The 20,265-nt window shown below is 46.7% G+C and overlaps 1 protein-coding gene across 1 annotated transcript; it reads left to right on the forward strand.

Moving 5' to 3' along the window:
- The first annotated feature begins 239 nt into the window (after window positions 1-239).
- Window positions 240-19,906, forward strand: PTS (6-pyruvoyltetrahydropterin synthase). The gene is made up of 6 exons (XM_040328435.1): window positions 240-418; window positions 4,934-5,013; window positions 7,308-7,330; window positions 16,916-16,972; window positions 17,384-17,454; window positions 19,550-19,906. The coding sequence occupies exons 1-6, from the start codon at window positions 288-290 to the stop codon at window positions 19,671-19,673; spliced, it is 486 nt and encodes a 161-aa protein (XP_040184369.1). The 5' UTR covers window positions 240-287; the 3' UTR covers window positions 19,674-19,906.
- Window positions 19,907-20,265: the final 359 nt, after the last annotated feature.

Raw genomic sequence — 20,265 nt, forward strand, 5'->3', positions numbered from 1 at the left:
GAGCAGGATCTCTTTTTTCCCATCAGGAAAAAATCCTAACGGGAAAACCGTTTGTCTCATTGTGCAGTGTGGGGTCTATAGAAGTCATTGCTGTGTATAGAACAGGATATTACAATGACAGCTGACAGACACCCAGTGTGGGGGCGGTACCTCTGTCATCACAGGGGCCTGGGGGCGTTACCTCTGTCATCACAGGGGCCTGGGGGCGTTACCTCTGTCATCACAGGGGCCTGGGGCGAGCCAATTACAGGATAGGGGCGTGTCTGCCCGGCTGGCTGCTGACCTACATGACCGGAGGGGATAGAGGGGGGTGTGAGTGTTCAGATCACAGCATGAGCAACGGAAACATGACAGAGAGAGCCAGGATCATAGAGATCTCCCGGACCGCTTCATTCAGCGCTTCTCACCGGCTACACTGGTCAGTACAGAGCTTCCAACCCCCCCATCACCTGTTTACATCAACACACTGTCTGATCCATCCATCCCTGGGATCTCCCCCCCCATGGAGATCTGTGTGTGTATAATGTCTGATCCATCCATCCCTGGGATCTCCCCCCCCCCCCCATGGAGATCTGTGTGTGTATAATGTCTGATCCATCCATCCCTGGGATCTCCCCCCCCCCCCCCATGGAGATCTGTGTGTGTGTGATGTCTGATCCATCCATCCCTGGGATCTCCCCCCCCATGGAGATCTGTGTGTGTATAATGTCTGATCCATCCATCCCTGGGATCTCCCCCCCCATGGAGATCTGTGTGTGTATAATGTCTGATCCATCCATCCCTGGGATCTCCCCCCCCCCCATGGAGATCTGTGTGTGTATAATGTCTGATCCATCCATCCCTGGGATCTCCCCCCCCCCATGGAGATCTGTGTGTGTGATGTCTGATCCATCCATCCCTGGGATCTCCCCCCCCCCATGGAGATCTGTGTGTGTATAATGTCTGATCCATCCATCCCTGGGATCTCCCCCCCCCATGGAGATCTGTGTGTGTATAATGTCTGATCCATCCATCCCTGGGATCTCCCCCCCCCCCCCCCCCATGGAGATCTGTGTGTGTATAATGTCTGATCCATCCATCTCTGGGATCTCCCCCCCCATGGAGATCTGTGTGTATAATGTCTGATCCATCCATCTCTGGGATCTCCCCCCCCCCATGGAGATCTGTGTGTGTGATGTCTGATCCATCCATCCCTGGGATCTCCCCCCCCCCCCATGGAGATCTGTGTGTGTATAATGTCTGATCCATCCATCTTTGGGATCCCCCCCCCCCATGGAGATCTGTGTGTGTGATGTCTGATCCATCCATCTCTGGGATCCCCCCCCCCCCATGGAGATCTGTGTGTGTGATGTCTGATCCATCCATCTCTGGGATCCCCCCCCCCATGGAGATCTGTGTGTGTGATGTCTGATCCATCCATCCCTGGGATCTCCCCCCCCCCCCCATGGAGATCTGTGTGACTGTGTGTATAATGTCTGATCCATCCATCTCTGGGATCCCCCCCCCCATGGAGATCTGTGTGTGTGATGTCTGATCCATCCATCCCTGGGATCTCCCCCCCCCCCCATGGAGATCTGTGTGACTGTGTGTATAATGTCTGATCCATCCATCTTTGGGATCCCCCCCCCCCCATGGAGATCTGTGTGTGTGATGTCTGATCCATCCATCTCTGGGATCCCCCCCCCCCCATGGAGATCTGTGTGTGTGATGTCTGATCCATCCATCTCTGGGATCCCCCCCCCCCCCATGGAGATCTGTGTGTGTGTGTGATGTCTGATCCATCCATCTCTGGGATCCCCCCCCCCCCATGGAGATCTGTGTGTGTGTGTGATGTCTGATCCATCCATCTCTGGGATCCCCCCCCCCCATGGAGATCTGTGTATGTGATGTCTGATCCATCCATCTCTGGGATTCCCCCCCCCCCCTATGGAGATCTGTGTGTGTGATGTCTGATCCATCCATCTCTGGGATCCCCCCCCCCCATGGAGATCTGTGTATGTGATGTCTGATCCATCCATCTCTGGGATTCCCCCCCCCCCCCTATGGAGATCTGTGTGTGTGATGTCTGATCCATCCATCTCTGGGATTCCCCCCCCCCCCCCTATGGAGATCTGTGTGTGTGATGTCTGATCCATCCCTCTCTGGGATTCCCCCCCCCCCCATAATGGCTCTCTGTCTGTGTAATGTCTGATTCCCCCCCCCCCCCCCTACAATAAGGATCTATGTGAGTGATCCTGTAGATCTGAGCTGTGTGTCCTCTCTCCTCCTGGTTGGTTTAGTTATATTTCTGTAACAAGTGCCATCTATCTCAAAGGATCCATCCACTAATCTGTATTCGATGCTGGGCCAGGTGTCCACTCAGCTTCTGTACTCTCAGGACTTTTCCTAGGATGACAACTCTGTCCGTTTTATATTCTGCCCACCCCAGTCAGGATTTTATCTTGCTATCAGTGTCCCATTGGGGAGATTTTGCTTTATTTCCTGTCCCATAGTCAAAACAGGAAGTGAGAGGAAATCTCTGGTTGTCGCCAGAACTAGTGTCCCCTTTGGACGATCTCCCCTCTATTCCTCTTTTGGGGACAACCCAAAATGAGTGATTTTCTTTTACGGTCACATTTACTGATGACACTAAACTGGACAAATAGGGTGAATATCCGCAATGTGAGTGAGGGGTCCAGTATTTGCTCCCCCGCTGATTTTGTACCTGTGCCCACTGACAAAGAAATGATCAGTCTATAATTTTATTGGCAGGTTTATTTTAACAGCGAGAGACAGAATAACAACAACAAAATCCAGAAAAACGCATTTAAAAAAATGATAAATTGATTTGCATTTTAATGAGTGAAATAAGTATTTGACCCCTTGGCAAAACATGACTTGGTACTTGGTGGTAAAACCCTTGTTGGCAATCAGAGGTCAGACGTTTCTTGTAGTTGGCCCCCAGGTTTGCACTCCTCTCAGGAGGGATTTTGTCCCACTCCTCTTTGCAGATTCTCTCCAAGTCATTAAGGTTTCGAGGCTGACGTTTGGTAACTCAAATCTTCAGCTCCCTCCACATATTTTCTATGGGATTAAGGTCTGGAGACTGGCTAGGCCACTCCAGAACCTTAATGTGCTTCTTCTTGAGCCACTCCTTTGTTGCCTTGGCCGTATGTTTTGGGTCATTGTCATGCTGCAAGACTTATTTAATGCCCTGGCTGAGGGAGGTTCTCACCCAAGATTTGATGGTTCATGGGCCCCGTCCATCGTCCCTTTGATGTGGTGAAGTTGTCCTGTTCCCTTAGAAAAAAAACACCCCCCAAAGCATAATGTTTCCACCTCCATGTTTGACAATGGGGAGGGTGTTCTTGGGGTCATAGGCAGCATTCCTGCCAAATTTAGGAGGGTAACTGGTAGTGGTGCAACGGATCACAGTTGATCTGTACGGGTCACCCCCTTTGGATCGGCACACACTGTGATGCGTGGATTGCCACGGCTCCTGAGCTAGGCTGAAGCCGCGGCCTTTCCTAATGTTATGGCCGCGGCTCCGGAGCTAGGCCGAAGCCGCGGCCTTTCCTAATGTTATGGCCGCGGCTTCAGCCTAGCTCCGGAGCTGCGGTCATAACATTAGGAAAGACTGCGGCCATCTTGGTACACCCGGCGGCGGCCCTCCTCTCTGTTTTATACCCACAGAGGAGGAGGAGGAGCCCGCACTCGTGGGACACACCCAGGGCCGCCATCAGGGGGGTACAGGCAGTACACCTGTAAGGGGTCCGGAGGCCCACAGGGCCCCAGATGGCAACCCCCCTTTTTTTATTTATTTTTTATAAAAAAAATATATATTTTTTTTAATATATTTTTAATTTATTTTTTATTAAAGGGCCTTTTTTTTTTTTTAAGAGGTCCAGAGGTCCCCAGGGGCCCAGAAATCCCCAGGGCCACGGATGACAACCCCCTTTTTTTTCTGTTTTATATATATATATATATATATATATATATATATATATATATATATATATATATTTTATTATTTAAGGTCCCCAGGGCCCCGGATGGCAACCCCCCTTTTTTTTAATAAACAAATTTATTTATTTTTTATATTTTATTTATTTTCTTTTTTTGTTCTTATATGTATATATTATATTATATTAAAGGGCTCAGGGGGCCCCATGTGGCAAACCCCTATATATATATATATATATATATATATATATATATATATATATATATATATATATATATATATAATATAAATTTTTTTTATTAAATGTTAATTTTTTATATATTTTGTTTTTTTATTAAAGGGCCCAGAGGTCCCGGATGGCAACCTGCTTCTCAATTCGTGGCTTCCCCCCCCCCTTCTCAATTTCAGGCAGCAGCACCCACCCCCCCCCCCCCCCCCGTTCTCTGCTCCAGTGGGCCCATGCCTGAAGCTGTGTAAGGGGCCCCATAATTCCTGATGGCGGCCCTGGACACACCGCTGGGAGTCATACTACTGGGGGTGTCTTACCTGGGGGGGGTCTGTCTGTACTACCTGGGAGAGGGGGGGGTGTCTGCACCGAGGGGGTTCTTTACTGAGGGGGGCTATAGTTGGGGGGGGGGGGGGTGGGTGACACAATTTTTTTTTTTTCTGCACCGGGTGACACCAACCCTAATGACGCCACTGCAGTGGGGGGGGGGAGGAGATGTGGATATTACAGTGGGGGAGGGGATGTGGATATTACAGTGGGGGAGACAATTTTTTTTTTTATCCGATCCATGACTCCTGATCTGAGGGACGATCAGAACCGTGAGTTTTTTTATCCATTGCACCTCTAGTAACTGGAGCTTTTAGTTTTTGCAAAAAGTGAGTAAGGAGGAAATGGCAATGTTCTGGAGAAATAACAGGAGTCTTCTTATGAAACCTGATTAAGTCTGTATTTACTACGGTTCTATTTTCCATGCTGTTTTGCAGTAATTCTTTGAGTGATGAGGAGAACAAGAGAATTTTTGGAAAGTGCAACAACCCAAATGGACACGGCCATAACTACAAAGGTCAGAGACAACAAAATAAACTTTATTGACTGTTGGTGCGCTTTAGGCCCCTTTCACATGTACGGATCCTGTGTGGATCACTCTGTTGAGCCGCCCTGTCAGATCTCCGCTCTCCCCTATGGGGGGGATCGGATGAACATGGACCGTATGTCCGTGATCACCCGATCCGCTCTGCAGACGGATGAAAAAATAGGATTTTCCTCCGTCTACAGAATCGGAGCATAGCGGATACCGATGTTCATCCGCTGACACCCGCTATCTCATAGGGATTAATGTATGTCCCTTTTTCGTCTGTACACGGATGGATGAAAAAGCAGACATACTGGGGCCTTGCATTGTACTTTCACCTGTGATGCAGCAGACTCTGGGCCTCTTATACAAGACCAGCGAGTCTAATATAAAAGAATCCGGAGATTTTCACTGTTCACTAGAAATCTGTTACCAGTCCTGGCTATCCTGAAACGGCCCAATACAAGATGCTTTCCTACCTTTCCTTCCACCAATGATCTCCATCATGTGCAGATGCAGCTTGTCGTGTGTTTTTTTTTTTTTCTGAAGAATGCACGGTCCTCGTTTATGCATCGTTGTGCATAGGAACATTACAATTATTGGGCTGTAGTTTAGCTGCCAAATATGGCAGAGGAGGACTTAAAGGGGTGTTCCAGCATTTTTAATGTTTATTAAAAGTCAGCAGCTACAAAAAGTGTAGCTGCTGGCTTTTAATAAACATGCACTCACCTGCTACATGTTCCAGCTCCGCTCCCTTCCGGCCGTCGTCTTCATTCCTAGTGTGGGCACCCGGCCGTGACAGCTTTCGGCTTCACGGCCGGGCACCCACTGCGCATGCCCAAGCGGCGCTGCGCATTCTGATTGGACAGGCGATCGCCTGGGACCTGTCACGTGTCTCAGGCGATCGCCTACAGGGAGGGGCCGCCAAAAGGCGATATGACGTATCGCCTTAGCGGCCCCTCGGCGGAAGGAGGAAGTGGGACAGGACTCCTCCTGAAGCCCCCACCCAAAAACAAAATTACATGCCAAATGTGGCATGTAAGGGGGCGAGGAGTGGATTAAGCGGAAGTTCCACTTTTGGGTGAACACCAGCCTTTGATTTATAGCACAACCACACTGATCAGAGCTGCAGCCCATTGGCTGCAATCGTGATTGAATGCTAGTTTTCCAGCAGGACCTTTTAAAGGAACACTAAAGGCAGAATATATTTTTTTTTTTAATAACAAACATGTTATACTTACCTCCACTGTGAAAGCTTTTGCGAGCGCGCTCCTGTGATACAGCGGCGGCCATAGCCGCCGACTGTATCACTCGGCCCCGCGTCATCCGCTGTGATTGACAGCAGCGCCAGCCAATGGCTGGGCTGCTATCAATCCGCCCAGCCTAGCCAATCAATGGCCAGGCTGGGAACCGAACAGGATGACAAGCATGCGCCCGGGACTTTCGAACGGTAAGGTAAGTTAAACGGGGGGGGGGGGGCGGTGCTGTCAGATGTTAGGATAGGATGCATTAAGGTAAAAAAACTTTTACCTTTACAACCCCTTTAATAGAAGCTAGTTTGTTGATTGGCTTTGGTAGAACAGAGTGGGACACACACATTTTAGTTTCTACTGAACCGGCCGAACTTTTGAGTGTAAGGGCTGCCTGTGATTTTCTCAGCAGGGGATCTTTCTGCTGGGCAGAGTGGGCGTGTGACCGGTCCATGTCTGCTCCGCTTATGCAGAGTGGACATGGACACAGCCTGCTCTGTGGGCAGTTAGGATGTAAATGGACCGGCTGTCCATTTGCACCTGGCTGCCCTCCTATCCAGCCAACTCTGGGTGGAAACGGCTGTATAAACCTGGGCATACACTAATGGATTGCCATCGTTCAGTCTTGATTAAAAACTAAAGCAATCTAACAGATTGCTCTATCCACACAACCAGGCTGACGGCTGTAAGTGCCATGCCAGGACTGTGCCTGCAACTGATTGACTGATGGCAGACAAAGCCAGTCAAATTTTATTGTGCCAACAGGGCCACCCACTTTTAGAACTTTAGCAATTCAGTGGAATTGGCCAAAATGTTAAGTGTATGACGAACCCACAGTGATTGAATCCTTTTACAGTAAATGTTGTCGGCATCGGGGTTAACACATTTCTGATGGCATGTGTGTGTTTTTTTTTTTTTTTTTTTTCTCTCTTAATGCATTTAAATATCATTCTGGAACTTATTAAACTAGCATCTGCAAGCAATATAACTACATTGATTGTGCAACTAACCAAAACTTGTTTGTGTTCTTCCTAGTGATTGTCACAGTGCGGGATAAGGTAGGTGTTCAATATGTATATTTTCTAAAGCCTGTAGGCAGAAGTATGCCATACATGATGATGGGGGGGGGGGGTGGGGGAATAAAACAAATGTTACCTTTTTAGAATCCCTTATATACAGTAGTTTACTATTGGCTTAATTAATCCAATTCCTATATAATGCTTTGTATGGCTTTGTTCATGTTTAGTAGTTCGTAGATGTCATTTATTTGTATGGTGTGTAGTTTGTGAATGGTCTAGTTTTAATGAAATATGCCATTGCTTGATTCCCAGACTGTGTGTGGGTTTTTTTTTTTTTCTGAGTTGTCTGACTCTGGCACTAAAATGTCTCCCTCTAAAACATGCCTCTGTCATGCTGAGGGTGGCTTTACAACAGGGCGATCTGTGGCACCAACCAGTCATCCCTATATTGATCTAGCAAGTCCTTTTAGAGCAGCCTTTCACAACTAGGGTCCCATGGACCCTATAGATTTAATCCTAAAGGTGCTAGGCTTTCCTTGAGCAGTGGCAAATTGATCACCTGCCTACTGACCACCAATGCAAGGGGCAATTTCTTTATCGTACATCACGGGACACAGAGCAGCATATTCATTACTATGTGGGTTATATGGAGTACCTTCAGGTGTTGACACTGGCAATCTCAAACAGGAAATGCCCCTCCCTATATAACCCCCTCCCATAGGAGGAGTACCTCAGTTTTTACGCCAGTGTCTTAGGTGTTAGTCATGGTTTAGCTTGCCTCCGCATCCTTGGGATTAGGTGAGCTACCGGTTCTGTCCAAAAAAGCCTGAGCGCTAAAGTGGTCAGTAACCGGACCCCAAACCCTTGGGGTATAGCCCATAATGCTTTCTTTTTAAGAGAGCTGGACCCTGGGCCCAGAACTTAGAAAACCTTTGGGCGCCTAATGTTTTCTGTTTGCCAGGGTGCTGTATGGGTCCAGGACAGTGGATCCTTCATGGAAGAAGAAGGTTCCCAGGGCCTGAAGGTCTAGACATCCCCACGGAGATGGGGGAAGATTGGGCCTCTTGCTTGGCAAAGTCCTGCGGCATGGAGCAGGTAAGTAAGGGGAAAAACTTGCGGAACTTGGCTCTTAGCAAGTTTTTTCTGGGAGGTCACAGGGGACATGCCTAAGGTTATGCATTGCATCTGGCAAACCAGTCACATATCATGAAGATAGGATGGCTCTATATGTTATCATTCCCCATAAAAAGTGACCTCCCTGGTAGTGTTGGAAAAGCTGTGAGTGGGGCCTTTTGTGTACAAATGTATGTGTGTTCAGAGAGCTATGCTTACCTGCAAGCCTCCAGGCGATGCTCTATCCAGTCCTCTTCCTCATGCCTGCAAGGCAGGCAAAAAACGCTGACCTCCTCGTGTGTTCCAGGCCTGCGGCTGCAGGAACAGAGAGGCCCTTCCTCCCAACCCCCCCCCCCCCGTCGGCGGGCGCGCGCGCGGTGCGCGGTGCACGTGTTATAGGCGCATTTGGCGCCGTTTTAGCTGGGGGGGAAGGGCGGGTCAGTGGTTTAAGGAAGGGGCGGCCCTTCCTTAGTGCCACAGCTCATTCAATACTTTGGCTTGAGGGAGGAAGGACTGGAGTGAAGCACGGGGCGCTGAGGACACACAGTGGCCAGAAAGAATACTACAGTCTTCAGAAGATTGTGGTTTAGCCTAGGAATAGGCTGTTTTTTCTTTTCCATCTCATAGTCTTTTCTTTGGCAATACTACTCAGGGGGATAGAATGTTTTTTTCTTGCCTAGATTGAAAAAAAAAAAAAAAAAAAAAAGAAAAAGTGTCATCTGGGGTAGAGGAAACATTTTTTATTCCCCAAACAGGTGTTTGGGCATTTAACTATTTATAAGTCCCAGGTACCAATAAGTAGCAGGTGTGCCTCGGTATTGTACCATGGCATCAAAGAACAAGCCAGAGGGTACAAAAGGTGGGGATTCCCCCACAGAGTCTGAGGTCTCGGACAGAGCTATGCCGCTGCTTTCCCCACAGGGAGCCTTTGGGCCATCGGGATCTGGGGCTGGAGCTGACGCGAGTCAACCCAACCCTAAGATGGTCACGGAGGAGGTGTTGCTCACCTCTTTAAATGAGATGCGGAGAAGCATGGGAGAAATGATAGCCGCAGCTATGCGGGGTAGTAAGCGGAATAGATCTCCGTCACCCGTGCGCGGACCCTCGGAAGAGGAGGTCCTTTCCTCGGGGGAATTGGACGACCTCTTGGACAAAGACCAAGTAGGTTCAGGGATCGAAGATCCGGATACAGAGGAGTCTGGGGCAGTCTCCCTGAGGGAGAGCTGGTGGATTCAAGGCTTGACGGACTTGGTCCATAAGGCATTCAACCTGCCTGTACCAGATCTCCAGGTATCGACGATTTCAGCTTTGGGCTCACTGAGGGCGCCTCAAAGCAGTGCTGTGTTTCCGATCCATCCTCTATTGGAGGGAGTCTTGTTCCAAGAGTGGAACAAACCAGACAAGGTGTTCTTACCACCTAAGAAATTTTCTGTCTTATATCCTATGGAAGAAAAGTTTTCCAAGAGATGGGCTTCTCCTGCAGTAGACGCAGCCATCTCATGTGTTAACAAATCGTTAACATGCCCTGTAGAGAACGTACAGGTTTTCAAAGATCCAGTTGATAAGCGCTTGGAAGCACTACTTAAGAACTCCTTCACTTCTGCAGGGGCAGTAGTACAGCCAGCCGTGGCTGCGATTGGAGTCGCTCAAGCTTTATCAGATCAATTTAAGCAAATGCTTGAACTTATTCCTGCCGAGCAGGCAGAAGAATTTTCGGATGTCCCTAAGGCCATATGTTTTACGGTAGACGCAATCAAGGATTCCATCCAGCAAGCGTCACGTTTATCGTTATCCCTTATCCATATGAGAAGACTCTTATGGTTGAAAAGCTGGGAGGCTGAGCCCCCATGCAAGAAGCTCCTGGTAGGGTTCCCCTTCCATGGAGGACGGCTCTTCGGAGAGGACCTAGATAAATACATTCAGACCATTTCAAGCGGCAAGAGTACACTCTTGCCAACTAAGAAGAAGGTTCAGGGGCCTGCGTTTAAACGACAGTCCTCCCCTGGGCAGGGGCCCTCTAATGCCAAGCAGTATCGACGGCCTCCTGCAAGAGCAAACTTCGGCTTCAACAGCAGATCAGAAGGACAGGCTGTTAGAGGCAAGAGGCAGTGGTTTCGCAAGCCAGCAAAACCAGCCCCCAAGTCTACCTCATGAAGGGGCGCCCCCACCCACGAAGGTGGGGGGAAGGCTGCGACTCTTTTCGGAGATTTGGGAAGCCAGCATTCCCGACGAGTGGGTACGGTCTTCCGTGGCCACAGGCTACAAGCTAGAGTTCCTAAGGTTTCCTCCTCCTCATTTCCAGGAGTCGAGGATTCCAAACGATCTGGAGAAAGGAGCCGCATTAAGATCGGCTCTAGATCATCTACTTTCCCAGGGAGTAATAGTAGAGGTACCAGTCCTGGAACAGGGGCTGGGTTTCTACTCCAACCTAATGGAGGCTACGGCCCCCCGGGTGTTCACGAAGGTTCTAGCTCCAATCCTAGCCAAGCTAAGGATCCAAGGGGTCACGATCCTAGCATACCTGGACGACCTCCTAGTCATAGACCACTCGTCTCCCGGCTTGGAGCGAGCAGTGGCCCTTACGGTCCAATACCTCGAAGTTCGGCTGGGTCCTAAATCGAGAAAAGTCAGCATTCCAGCCCACAAGGCAGTTGGAATATCTCGGCATGAGATTAGACACAGAACAACAAAGGGTGTTCCTACCTCTGAGGAAGGTCAAAGCCATCAAGGAATTAATCCTACTGGTTCTAAGCAAGAAGGAACCGACTATTCGCCTATGTATGAGACTACTAGGCAAGATGGGGGCTACATTCGAGGCGGTGCCATACGCCCAGAGCCACACTCGCATCCTGCAGGCAGCCATCCTGTCAGCATGGAGCAGAAGGCCACAGGCCTTGGATATCCCGTTGCCACTCTCATCAAAAGTCCGGCAAAGTCTGTGTTGGTGGTTAGACCCTCAGAATCTACTGAAGGGAAAGTCTTTCAACCCAGTGGCTTGGAAGATAGTGACCACAGACGCCAGCCTGACGGGCTGGGGAGCGATTGTGGATGGTTCCACTCGCCAAGGTATTTGGGCAAGGCCAGAGAAGCTTTTACCCATCAACATCTTGGATCTCAGAGCGGTTCGACTAGCCCTCAGGGCTTGGACGTCGAAATTGCAGGGGTTCCCGGTGAGAGTTCAATCAGACAATGCCACGGCAGTGGCATACATAAATCACCAAGGGGGAACCAGGAGTCAGGCCGCTCAGAGAGAAGTGAGCTTGATTCTCCTAGGGGCAGAGGCTCATGTGCCCTGCATATCGGCAATATTCATTCCCGGAGTGGACAACTTTCAGGCGGACTTCTTAAGCCACCAGACTCTATTGCCGGGGGAATGGTCTCTGCATCCACAAACCTTTCAAGCACTCTGCCAAAAAAGGGGAGTGCCGGACGTGGATATCATGGCATCGAGACTCAACAAGAAGCTAGACAGGTTCATGTCCCGCTCAAGGGATCCGATGGCCTGCGGAACCGATGCTCTGGTTTGCCCTTGGCATCAGTTCAAACTTCTTTATGCGTTTCCCCCGCTCCAGTTACTACCCCGCCTGCTGTGCAGGATCCGGGTGGAGCACATACCAGTCATCCTGGTAGCTCCAGCATGGCCCAGAAGGGCATGGTACTCACTAATCTTAAGGATGGTAGTGGGAGACCCTTGGACTCTTCCTCTACGGCCAGACCTGCTATCGCAAGGTCCGATCCTCCACCCTGCCTTACGGCATCTAAATTTGACGGCCTGGAAGCTGAATCCCTGATTCTCAGGGGTAGAGGTCTGTCTCAGAAAGTAATCTCTACCCTAATCAGAGCCAGGAAACCGGTCTCTAGGGTGATTTATTACAGGGTCTGGAAGGCCTATGTAGGCTGGTGTGAGTCCAAGCGATGGCTTTCTCGCAAATTCACCATTGATAGAGTTTTAAGTTTTCTCCAGCTAGGAGTGGATAAAGGATTGGCATTGAGCACAATCAAAGGACAGATTTCTGCTCTGTCAGTGTGGTTTCAGCGGCCGCTGGCCACCCACTCGCTGGTTAAGACCTTCCTTCAAGGGGTCTTACGTATTAAACCTCCAGTTAAATCCCCGCTTTGCCCGTGGGATTTAAACCTTGTTCTGTCAAGTTTACAGAAACAACCGTTTGAGCCGTTGGCTGAAATTCCTTTGGTTTTACTGACAAGGAAGTTAGTATTTTTGGTCGCCATAGTTTCCGCAAGAAGAGTATCGGAACTGGCGGCCTTATCCTGTAAGGAACCATATCTTATTTTTCACAAGGACAGGGTCGTTCTCCGCCCTCATCCTTCCTTCCTACCGAAGGTTATATCCAGTTTTCATTTGAACCAGGATTTGGTATTACCATCCTTCTTCCCTAAACCTACTTCCAGAAAGGAAGGGTTGCTGCATACCTTGGATATCGTCAGGGCCATGAAGGCCTATCTTAAAGCTACAAAGAAGATCCGGAAAACAGATGTGCTGTTCATATTACCGGATGGGCCCAAGAAGGGGCAGGCAGCTGCAAAGTCCACCATTTCTAGGTGGATTAAGCAATTAATCACTCAGGCCTACGGCTTGAAAGGGTTGCCTCCTCCAGTATCATTAAAGGCTCATTCTACTAGGGCCATGGGCGCCTCCTGGGCAGCACATCACCAGATCTCTATGGCTCAAGTTTGCAAGGCGGCAACCTGGTCTTCTGTCCACACGTTTACAAGATTCTACCAGTTGGACGTAAGAAGGAATACTGATACAGCCTTTGGGCAGGCAGTGCTGCAGGCTGCAGTTTGAGACCCTTGGATTCCGGGGGCTCCTCTTTTTTGAGTTAAATTTAAAATTTAAGATTATTTTTCTCAACTAAGTTGGATTTATTATGATTTGAGTATTTCTCTAAATTAAATCCTTTTGTCTTGGAGATGTTCTCCCTCCCCTCATTGTGAGCATTGCTTTGGGACATCCCACATAGTAATGAATATGCTGCTCTGTGTCCCGTGATGTACGATAAAGAAAAAGGGATTTTTAATACAGCTTACCTGTAAAATCCTTTTCTTGGAGTACATCACGGGACACAGAGCTCCCACCCCTCTTTTTGGGGACCATTTTGGGAGGCATACTGCTTGCTACAAAACTGAGGTACTCCTCCTATGGGAGGGGGTTATATAGGGAGGGGCATTTCCTGTTTGAGATTGCCAGTGTCAACACCTGAAGGTACTCCATATAACCCACATAGTAATGAATATGCTGCTCTGTGTCCCGTGATGTACTCCAAGAAAAGGATTTTACAGGTAAGCTGTATTAAAAATCCCTTTTTTCTGCTGGCCACCATTCAAAGGGGTCACTTCAACACTGACCACCGATGTTGGTGGACACCTTAATTTTCATTTTTGCTTTTCTTTTTAGTTACCGTATTTATCGGCGTATAACACGCACCCTAACTTTAAGAGGGAAGTTTTAGGGAAAACGGCATTATAAAGCCCCCTGCGTATAACACGCAGGCACAGTTTACCCTCTATTTTCATGGTAAAAAAAGTGAGTTATACGCCAATAAATTTAGTATTCATTTTACAAAAGGGTGTTTTAAAAAAAATGATACCCATGATTAAGTCACGTGACAAGTGACGATACGCGTGGGGGAGGAGCCTACAGTGAAGGACCATCGGATGTCTATCTCGAGTGAGGAGTCCTTTTAAACTGAGCGGCAACATACCCTGTCTATAATACAAGCGAGGATACGTGAGTGCACTAAGTGCAGCCTTTATCCACATCTATATGATACAATATTGCGCTATGTTTCCTTTTTTCTCCTTTTTTGCATGTGACTGAATGAAAACTGGAAACATCTGATCGCTGCTGGAGGTTGTTGTATACCTGATCACACTGAAGTGAGATCTTGGCAATTAGGGAAGGGGCACTGCAGACTGATTGATCCAATTATCAGGACTGTTTCATGATCTACTCGCATATATATTAAGAGTTGTTTTCACCAATTTTTATTGTTTGATTATATGTACGATTCACATTGCACATGAGTTGATACGAGCGCATCAGTATTTCATTCATTTATCATTTGGTTTTAGTTTACCGTTTTTTGATTGCAGCTGTATTATTTCGGTATTTTTGTGTGGTTTCTTTGAGATTATTTGTTAGTAGCGCTGTAGTCCATTCTCACTACATAAAATGATCTTCCCTTTGTGTCAAGTACCTCTAGGACACCATTTTATTCTTTCCTTTAACACTTTCCCCAATTTACAAAGCATTCTACACTGAGCTGCAGGTATAATCATTTTAGCAGAGGTTTACCAAGACCTGTTCCTTGGGGTAAAATGCTTAAGGCTCCATTAGAGTACATGGTATTTTTGTGCCGGTGGATGTGCCATAAGAACAAAAGGAAAGGCCATGGGTTGGAACAAGTCTGTAGGTCTACTGGGTTTAGTGCATTTTGGCTGTTCTGCGTGTGGTTTGGCTTAATTTACTTTAAAGTATATCTAAAGGAGATGTATACAATTTTAAAAAAATTATAATTTTAGGAGTAGTGAGACAAACCATTTACCACTGACAGGGGTGCTTACATTGTTTAGATTTTAGCCTTGTAAAACCTTTAGGCTTCATTTCCATGGACGTTTTTGCAGCTTAAAAACCGCTCTCCATGTTAGTCTATGGCCTCATGCCCACCATGACGTTTTTGAGCTGTAGATGGCTGAGCCGTTTTTAAGCTGCAAAAAAAAAAACCAGGACCAGTGCGTTCTGAAGCTCCAGCGTTAGAGCTGTAAAAACGCCAGACGTTAAACGCGCAAAAACGCTATAGCATCGTTTTTTGAGCTCCAGCTCAAAAAAAAAAAATGGACAGACGTTTTTAAGCTGTAAAAGGGGCTAAAAAAAAGTGGCTGTAAAAACGTCCATGGAAATGAAGCCTTAGGCCCTTTTCACACTACAAAATAAATCCGTTTTAATAATCCGTATTAAAATCCGTCAGATAATGTTAAAAAACGGAAGTTATACGTCCTTTATAACATATCATTAAAGTCTATGGGATTTTTTTATGTTCCGTAAAGATCCGTAATAGTCCGTTATAACGTACGGACGTTAGTTATTACGGAATATGTGACGGGTCTTGCACTAATTTTTTTTCCGTTGCAAGTAACGGATATATTAACGTCCGTTATATTTTAACATTGAAGTCTATGGCGCACGGACGTTAGTAAATGTCTCCGTAAATGTCCGTTATGTTAACGGACGTTAATTTTACTGAGCATGCTCAGTAAAGACTTCTGGAGCTGGACTTCAAGAAAGGGTGAAATGGTTTTTATTAACGGACGTTAGAAAGGAATGATATAACGGATATATACGGATAAACATTATCCGTTTTCAATAAAGGAAGAATGGTAAAATATTTATCTGTTATTAAATCTGTTAATAAACGTCCGTTAATAGGTGTAATAACAGTAGTAACGGATATTATAAAACGGACATACAATCCATAGTGTGAAAGAAGCCTTAACAGAAAAGGTGGGGTTAATGTGTGTTACTGGCCAGATCACCAGGTAAAAACAGAGGGAATAGAGCCTGAAAAAAAAGAGAACCAATGCAGCTACCACATCTAATGATTGGTAAGCTGCAATATATTACATTTTTGGTTTTAATACGGCTTTATCATTTAAAAGTTACTTTAAGAACACATTCAAGTATAATGGTGCCACTGTTGTCTAAAACTCTTCAAGGGTGGTTATTGCTGTTTTCTTGCATTACATGCTTTAAAGCGGAGTTCCACTCAAAAGTGGAACTTCCGCTTAACCCACTCCTCTCCCCCTTACATGCCACATTTGGCATGTCATTTTTTTTGGGGGGGAGTGGGGGCTTCAGGAGGAGTGGGACTTCCTGTCCCACTTCCTCCTTCCGCCGAGGGGCTGCAAAGGCGAATAGTCTAAGCGCCTTTTAGCAGCCCCTCCCCTGTAGGCGATCGCCTGGGACAGGTCCCAGGCGATCGCCTGTCCAATCAAATGGCGCAGCGCCGCTTGCGTATGCGCAGTGGGTGCCTGGCTGTGAAGCCGAAAGCTGTCATGGCCGGGTGCCCACACTTAGAATGAAGACGCCGGCCAGAGAGGGGGGAGCGGAGCCCCGGCCGTCGCGCCGCTGGAATGTGGAGCAGGTGAGTGTATGTTTATTAAAAGCCAGCAGCTACATTTTTTTGTAGCTGCTGACTTTTAATAAACATTAAAAATGAATGGAACACAAGGATGAAGATGTCTTACTTACTCCGCTTCATAATGATTCTAGTTTGTAACTTGGCTGTAATGGAGGTTCCCATTCATTGTTAGGATAACTAAGGACTTTACTTACATTTTGTATTTCTTTGTAAAAACTTCAATAAAAACATTGAAACGAAAAATGAGTGGAACTCCCCTTTAAGCTGTCACTGATGCAGGTTTTTCTCCCAACTACTTGTACGGCCTATGATTACACTCCTTATTCTGGCGTGTTTTTTATTTTCTCCATAGATAGACCCTGTCACAGGAATGGTGATGAACCTAACAGATCTGAAGAAGGATATACAGGTAATCAGTCTGCCGTAAGGATGAGTAGAAATGTATACATTAAAAAAATAAAAAATTAAAACATTAAAAATTTTCTGTTCTGCCAAATCTGTATAGAATTTTTCTTAAATATGCAGTATCTGTTGCACGATGCGACTGGGACAGCATGCAGGAGTCTCATTCCTGCTGGAGTTTTTGACAGATGTGAGTGGCTAGCTGTGGTCAATACACTTCATTGACAGCTTGTCGGTGACTACAGATATTCGTATATTTGCTGGGAGGAAGCATTGATGTGATTTATTCTGGTCCCTTTTTAATGGTCATGTTTATTTTAATAAATAAGACATATACGCTCTCTATAAGGCCTTGGTGTGTGTGTTTTTGTTTGTTTTTTTTCTTCTTCATATCTCAATTGCACTTATTCTTTTGTAGGAAGTTATTATGGTTCCGCTGGATCATAAAAATTTGGATCTTGATGTTCCCTACTTTAAGAATACGGTCAGGTGAGTTGGAGTTTATATACAGCTTTAAGGCTTTGATCTGGTCATTAATGAATAAAAGAAACCTGTACTTTTGAGAGGTTGTGGTCTCCTTCTGAAAATGCATGTTTCCTGGCCGTTATGCTTATCCAGTAGTTTTAATCCTTTTGAGTCACTGGGCTCAAATAAGAATTTTAAAATGTTATGAACCCCATATCTGTAACTGATCTGGTCAGTAAGGGCTCTTTCACACGGACGGCCCGTTCAGGTCCGCCTGCCAGTTTTTTAGGCGGACCTGAACGGGCGATCCGTGCTCCTCTATGCCCGCTGACATCCGACCCGCTCCGCCAAAGTGTGACGGAGGAAAAACCTACTTTTACATCTGTCTGGCGGATCAGGTGAACACAGACAGAGGGTCCGTGTTCATCCGATTCCCCCCATAGGGAAGAGCGGAGAAAAGTCAGGGCGGTCCCTGCACAGTGTGCGGGGACCGCCCTGTCATCCGACGGCTCAGCGGGGATCAATGGAGGGATCCCCACTGAGCAAGTGGAGGTTCACGGAGCGGATCATTACTGATAGGCCCCTTTCACACGGGGCCTAACACACCTTCTGTATTGGAGTGACTCCACTGTGGATGAAGGAGCATCGGGGCACCTTTGGACAGCAGCAGTGTCTGGGGGGGGGGGGGGGGTGTGCACGCCACCACATTAGATGTACTACTAGCATATTTAAATATAGTACTGTAGGTGCTGATCAGATCAACAGTTATACCGAATATTCCCCCAGTGCTAACTGTTGCATGTATGTTAAGGACAAGGAGGTTAAAGCAAACCTGGTGCTTTGCTATTAAATGGGCAACACACTGGTTAATATTGACCAATGGTTTCTTGGTCTACAGTCAGTCTCTAAAGAATTAGAGAGCCCCCCCCCCCCCACATACCATTAGGATGTATTTTGATGGAATAAGTCAAATTTTACGACGAAACATGTCGGAAGCTTGGTTATCATCTGATCAGTGACCAATTGCTAACGTGAGAAGATAGGCCAGTTGCGTGTTTGTTCGCCAGTGACCGGCGTTCGGTTTTTCGTTCACGCCAGCTTCAATTTCACTTCCAACACAGTGTGGGGATCGAGTGGTGTGAGTTGCCTGGGTTTTATTTTCTGGGTCCGCCGAGACCGTTGCATTTCAGCCGCACAATACAGAGGAATCTTTGCTGTGTATTTATCACGCTTTTTAATTTTGGCATTGTGTGAGTGCATCTTTTGAAGATTTTGCTTGTGGTTTGTGATTAAATTACTTTTACGGTTTTACACTATGTCACACTTTCTTCATTTATGAGGATCTTACTTGTCCACCTGTCTGGGAACGGAAGCTCGCCTGCTGATGTAAACTAACTATAACAAAGCTACTGTGCCAAAACACGAGAGTGCTAGGCATATAGTTCCGGTGAGTGGCCATTTCTATTGGTGGAGGATTCACTATTTTTTCACATCGGGTGTGGTGGAAGATTTCTTTGAATATGTTTTGAAGATTTTACACCTTGAAGGAGAGAAAGAAGTGTTTTTCCTTTTCGCTCTTCCATGAACTTTATGTTTTTCTATGAACACTTTTATCACGGGCTTTTGACTCATTTGCATTTATATTTGGATTATTATTATTTATTATTCATCACAGTGTGGATCACACACACTTGAGCGCTGTTTTATATATAATTTTTGGTTTATTGGTTTAAACACGTTATATATACTTTTTCACAGTAACAAGGGGTTACAGGTTGAGATCAAGCAGGAGTGATGAGCAATATTGGCTGGAGAGAGCACAACAATCTGGCAAACAGGAAGTGCCATGGCTTAAATCTGGGTGTTCATGGGAGACGCAAAGAGTTCACAAACGAGGTACAATTTTGGATCAGAAGGGAGCTGTCCAACATCTCTGGTGCCTCTAGAGTTACTGCCAGACAAAGCAGAGGTTCCAGGTCCTGACAATGGGGTGAAGGCTATAAAGCTCTTCCCTTTATCGCTGATGAGAAACTAAATGAAATAACTGTTGCAATATGATTATATAGTTTTAATATTGGGATAATTCATTTTTTTTTTTTTTTTATATATATATATGCAGTTCTGTGGAGAATTTGACTGTATTCATTTGGGATGGCCTTCAGAAGAGACTTCCACCAGGACTGCTGCATGAGGTGCGCGTACATGAGACCGACAACAACACTGCTACCTACAGAGGGGAATGATGACCACTCAGACTTTCAGATTTATAGCCACAAGCATGGGGACCAGAAGACCGTCTGTAAACAACACATCTGCCCTGCACCATTCATCAAGAAATCTTGACTACCGTTCAGTCCTACCTGTTCACAAATGTCTTATTATACTGACCCTTCTTTCTGAAAATTCCTTTAAAATGATGGAAAAAAAAGACTTTGTCTAAGATAATGAGTAAACTAGGCTTGCCTTTGTAATATGACAGCGTTGGCTGTTTCATACTGTGTAGAGGCAGCTCTTGACATTCCTGTTGTTGTACTTGACATGCCGATTATGGGCCAGATCCACAAAGATCTGCCTATCTTTAGGCAGGCGTAGCGTATCTCAGATACACTACGCCGCCGTAACTTAGAGCGTAGTTTCCGTATCCAGAAAGAATTTGCGCCGTAAGTTACGGCGGCATAGTGTAAATGTGTCGGCGTAAGGGCGTGCAATTCAAATGACTAAGATGTGGGCGTGTTTTATGTTAATTCATCTTGACGGTTTTTAACGGCGCATGCGCCGTCCGTGGGGGTATCCCAGTGCACATGCTCGAAATCACGTCGCAAATAGTCAATGCTT

This window comes from Rana temporaria, chromosome 11 (genome assembly GCF_905171775.1).
Source record: "Rana temporaria chromosome 11, aRanTem1.1, whole genome shotgun sequence".
NCBI lineage: Eukaryota > Metazoa > Chordata > Amphibia > Anura > Ranidae > Rana > Rana temporaria.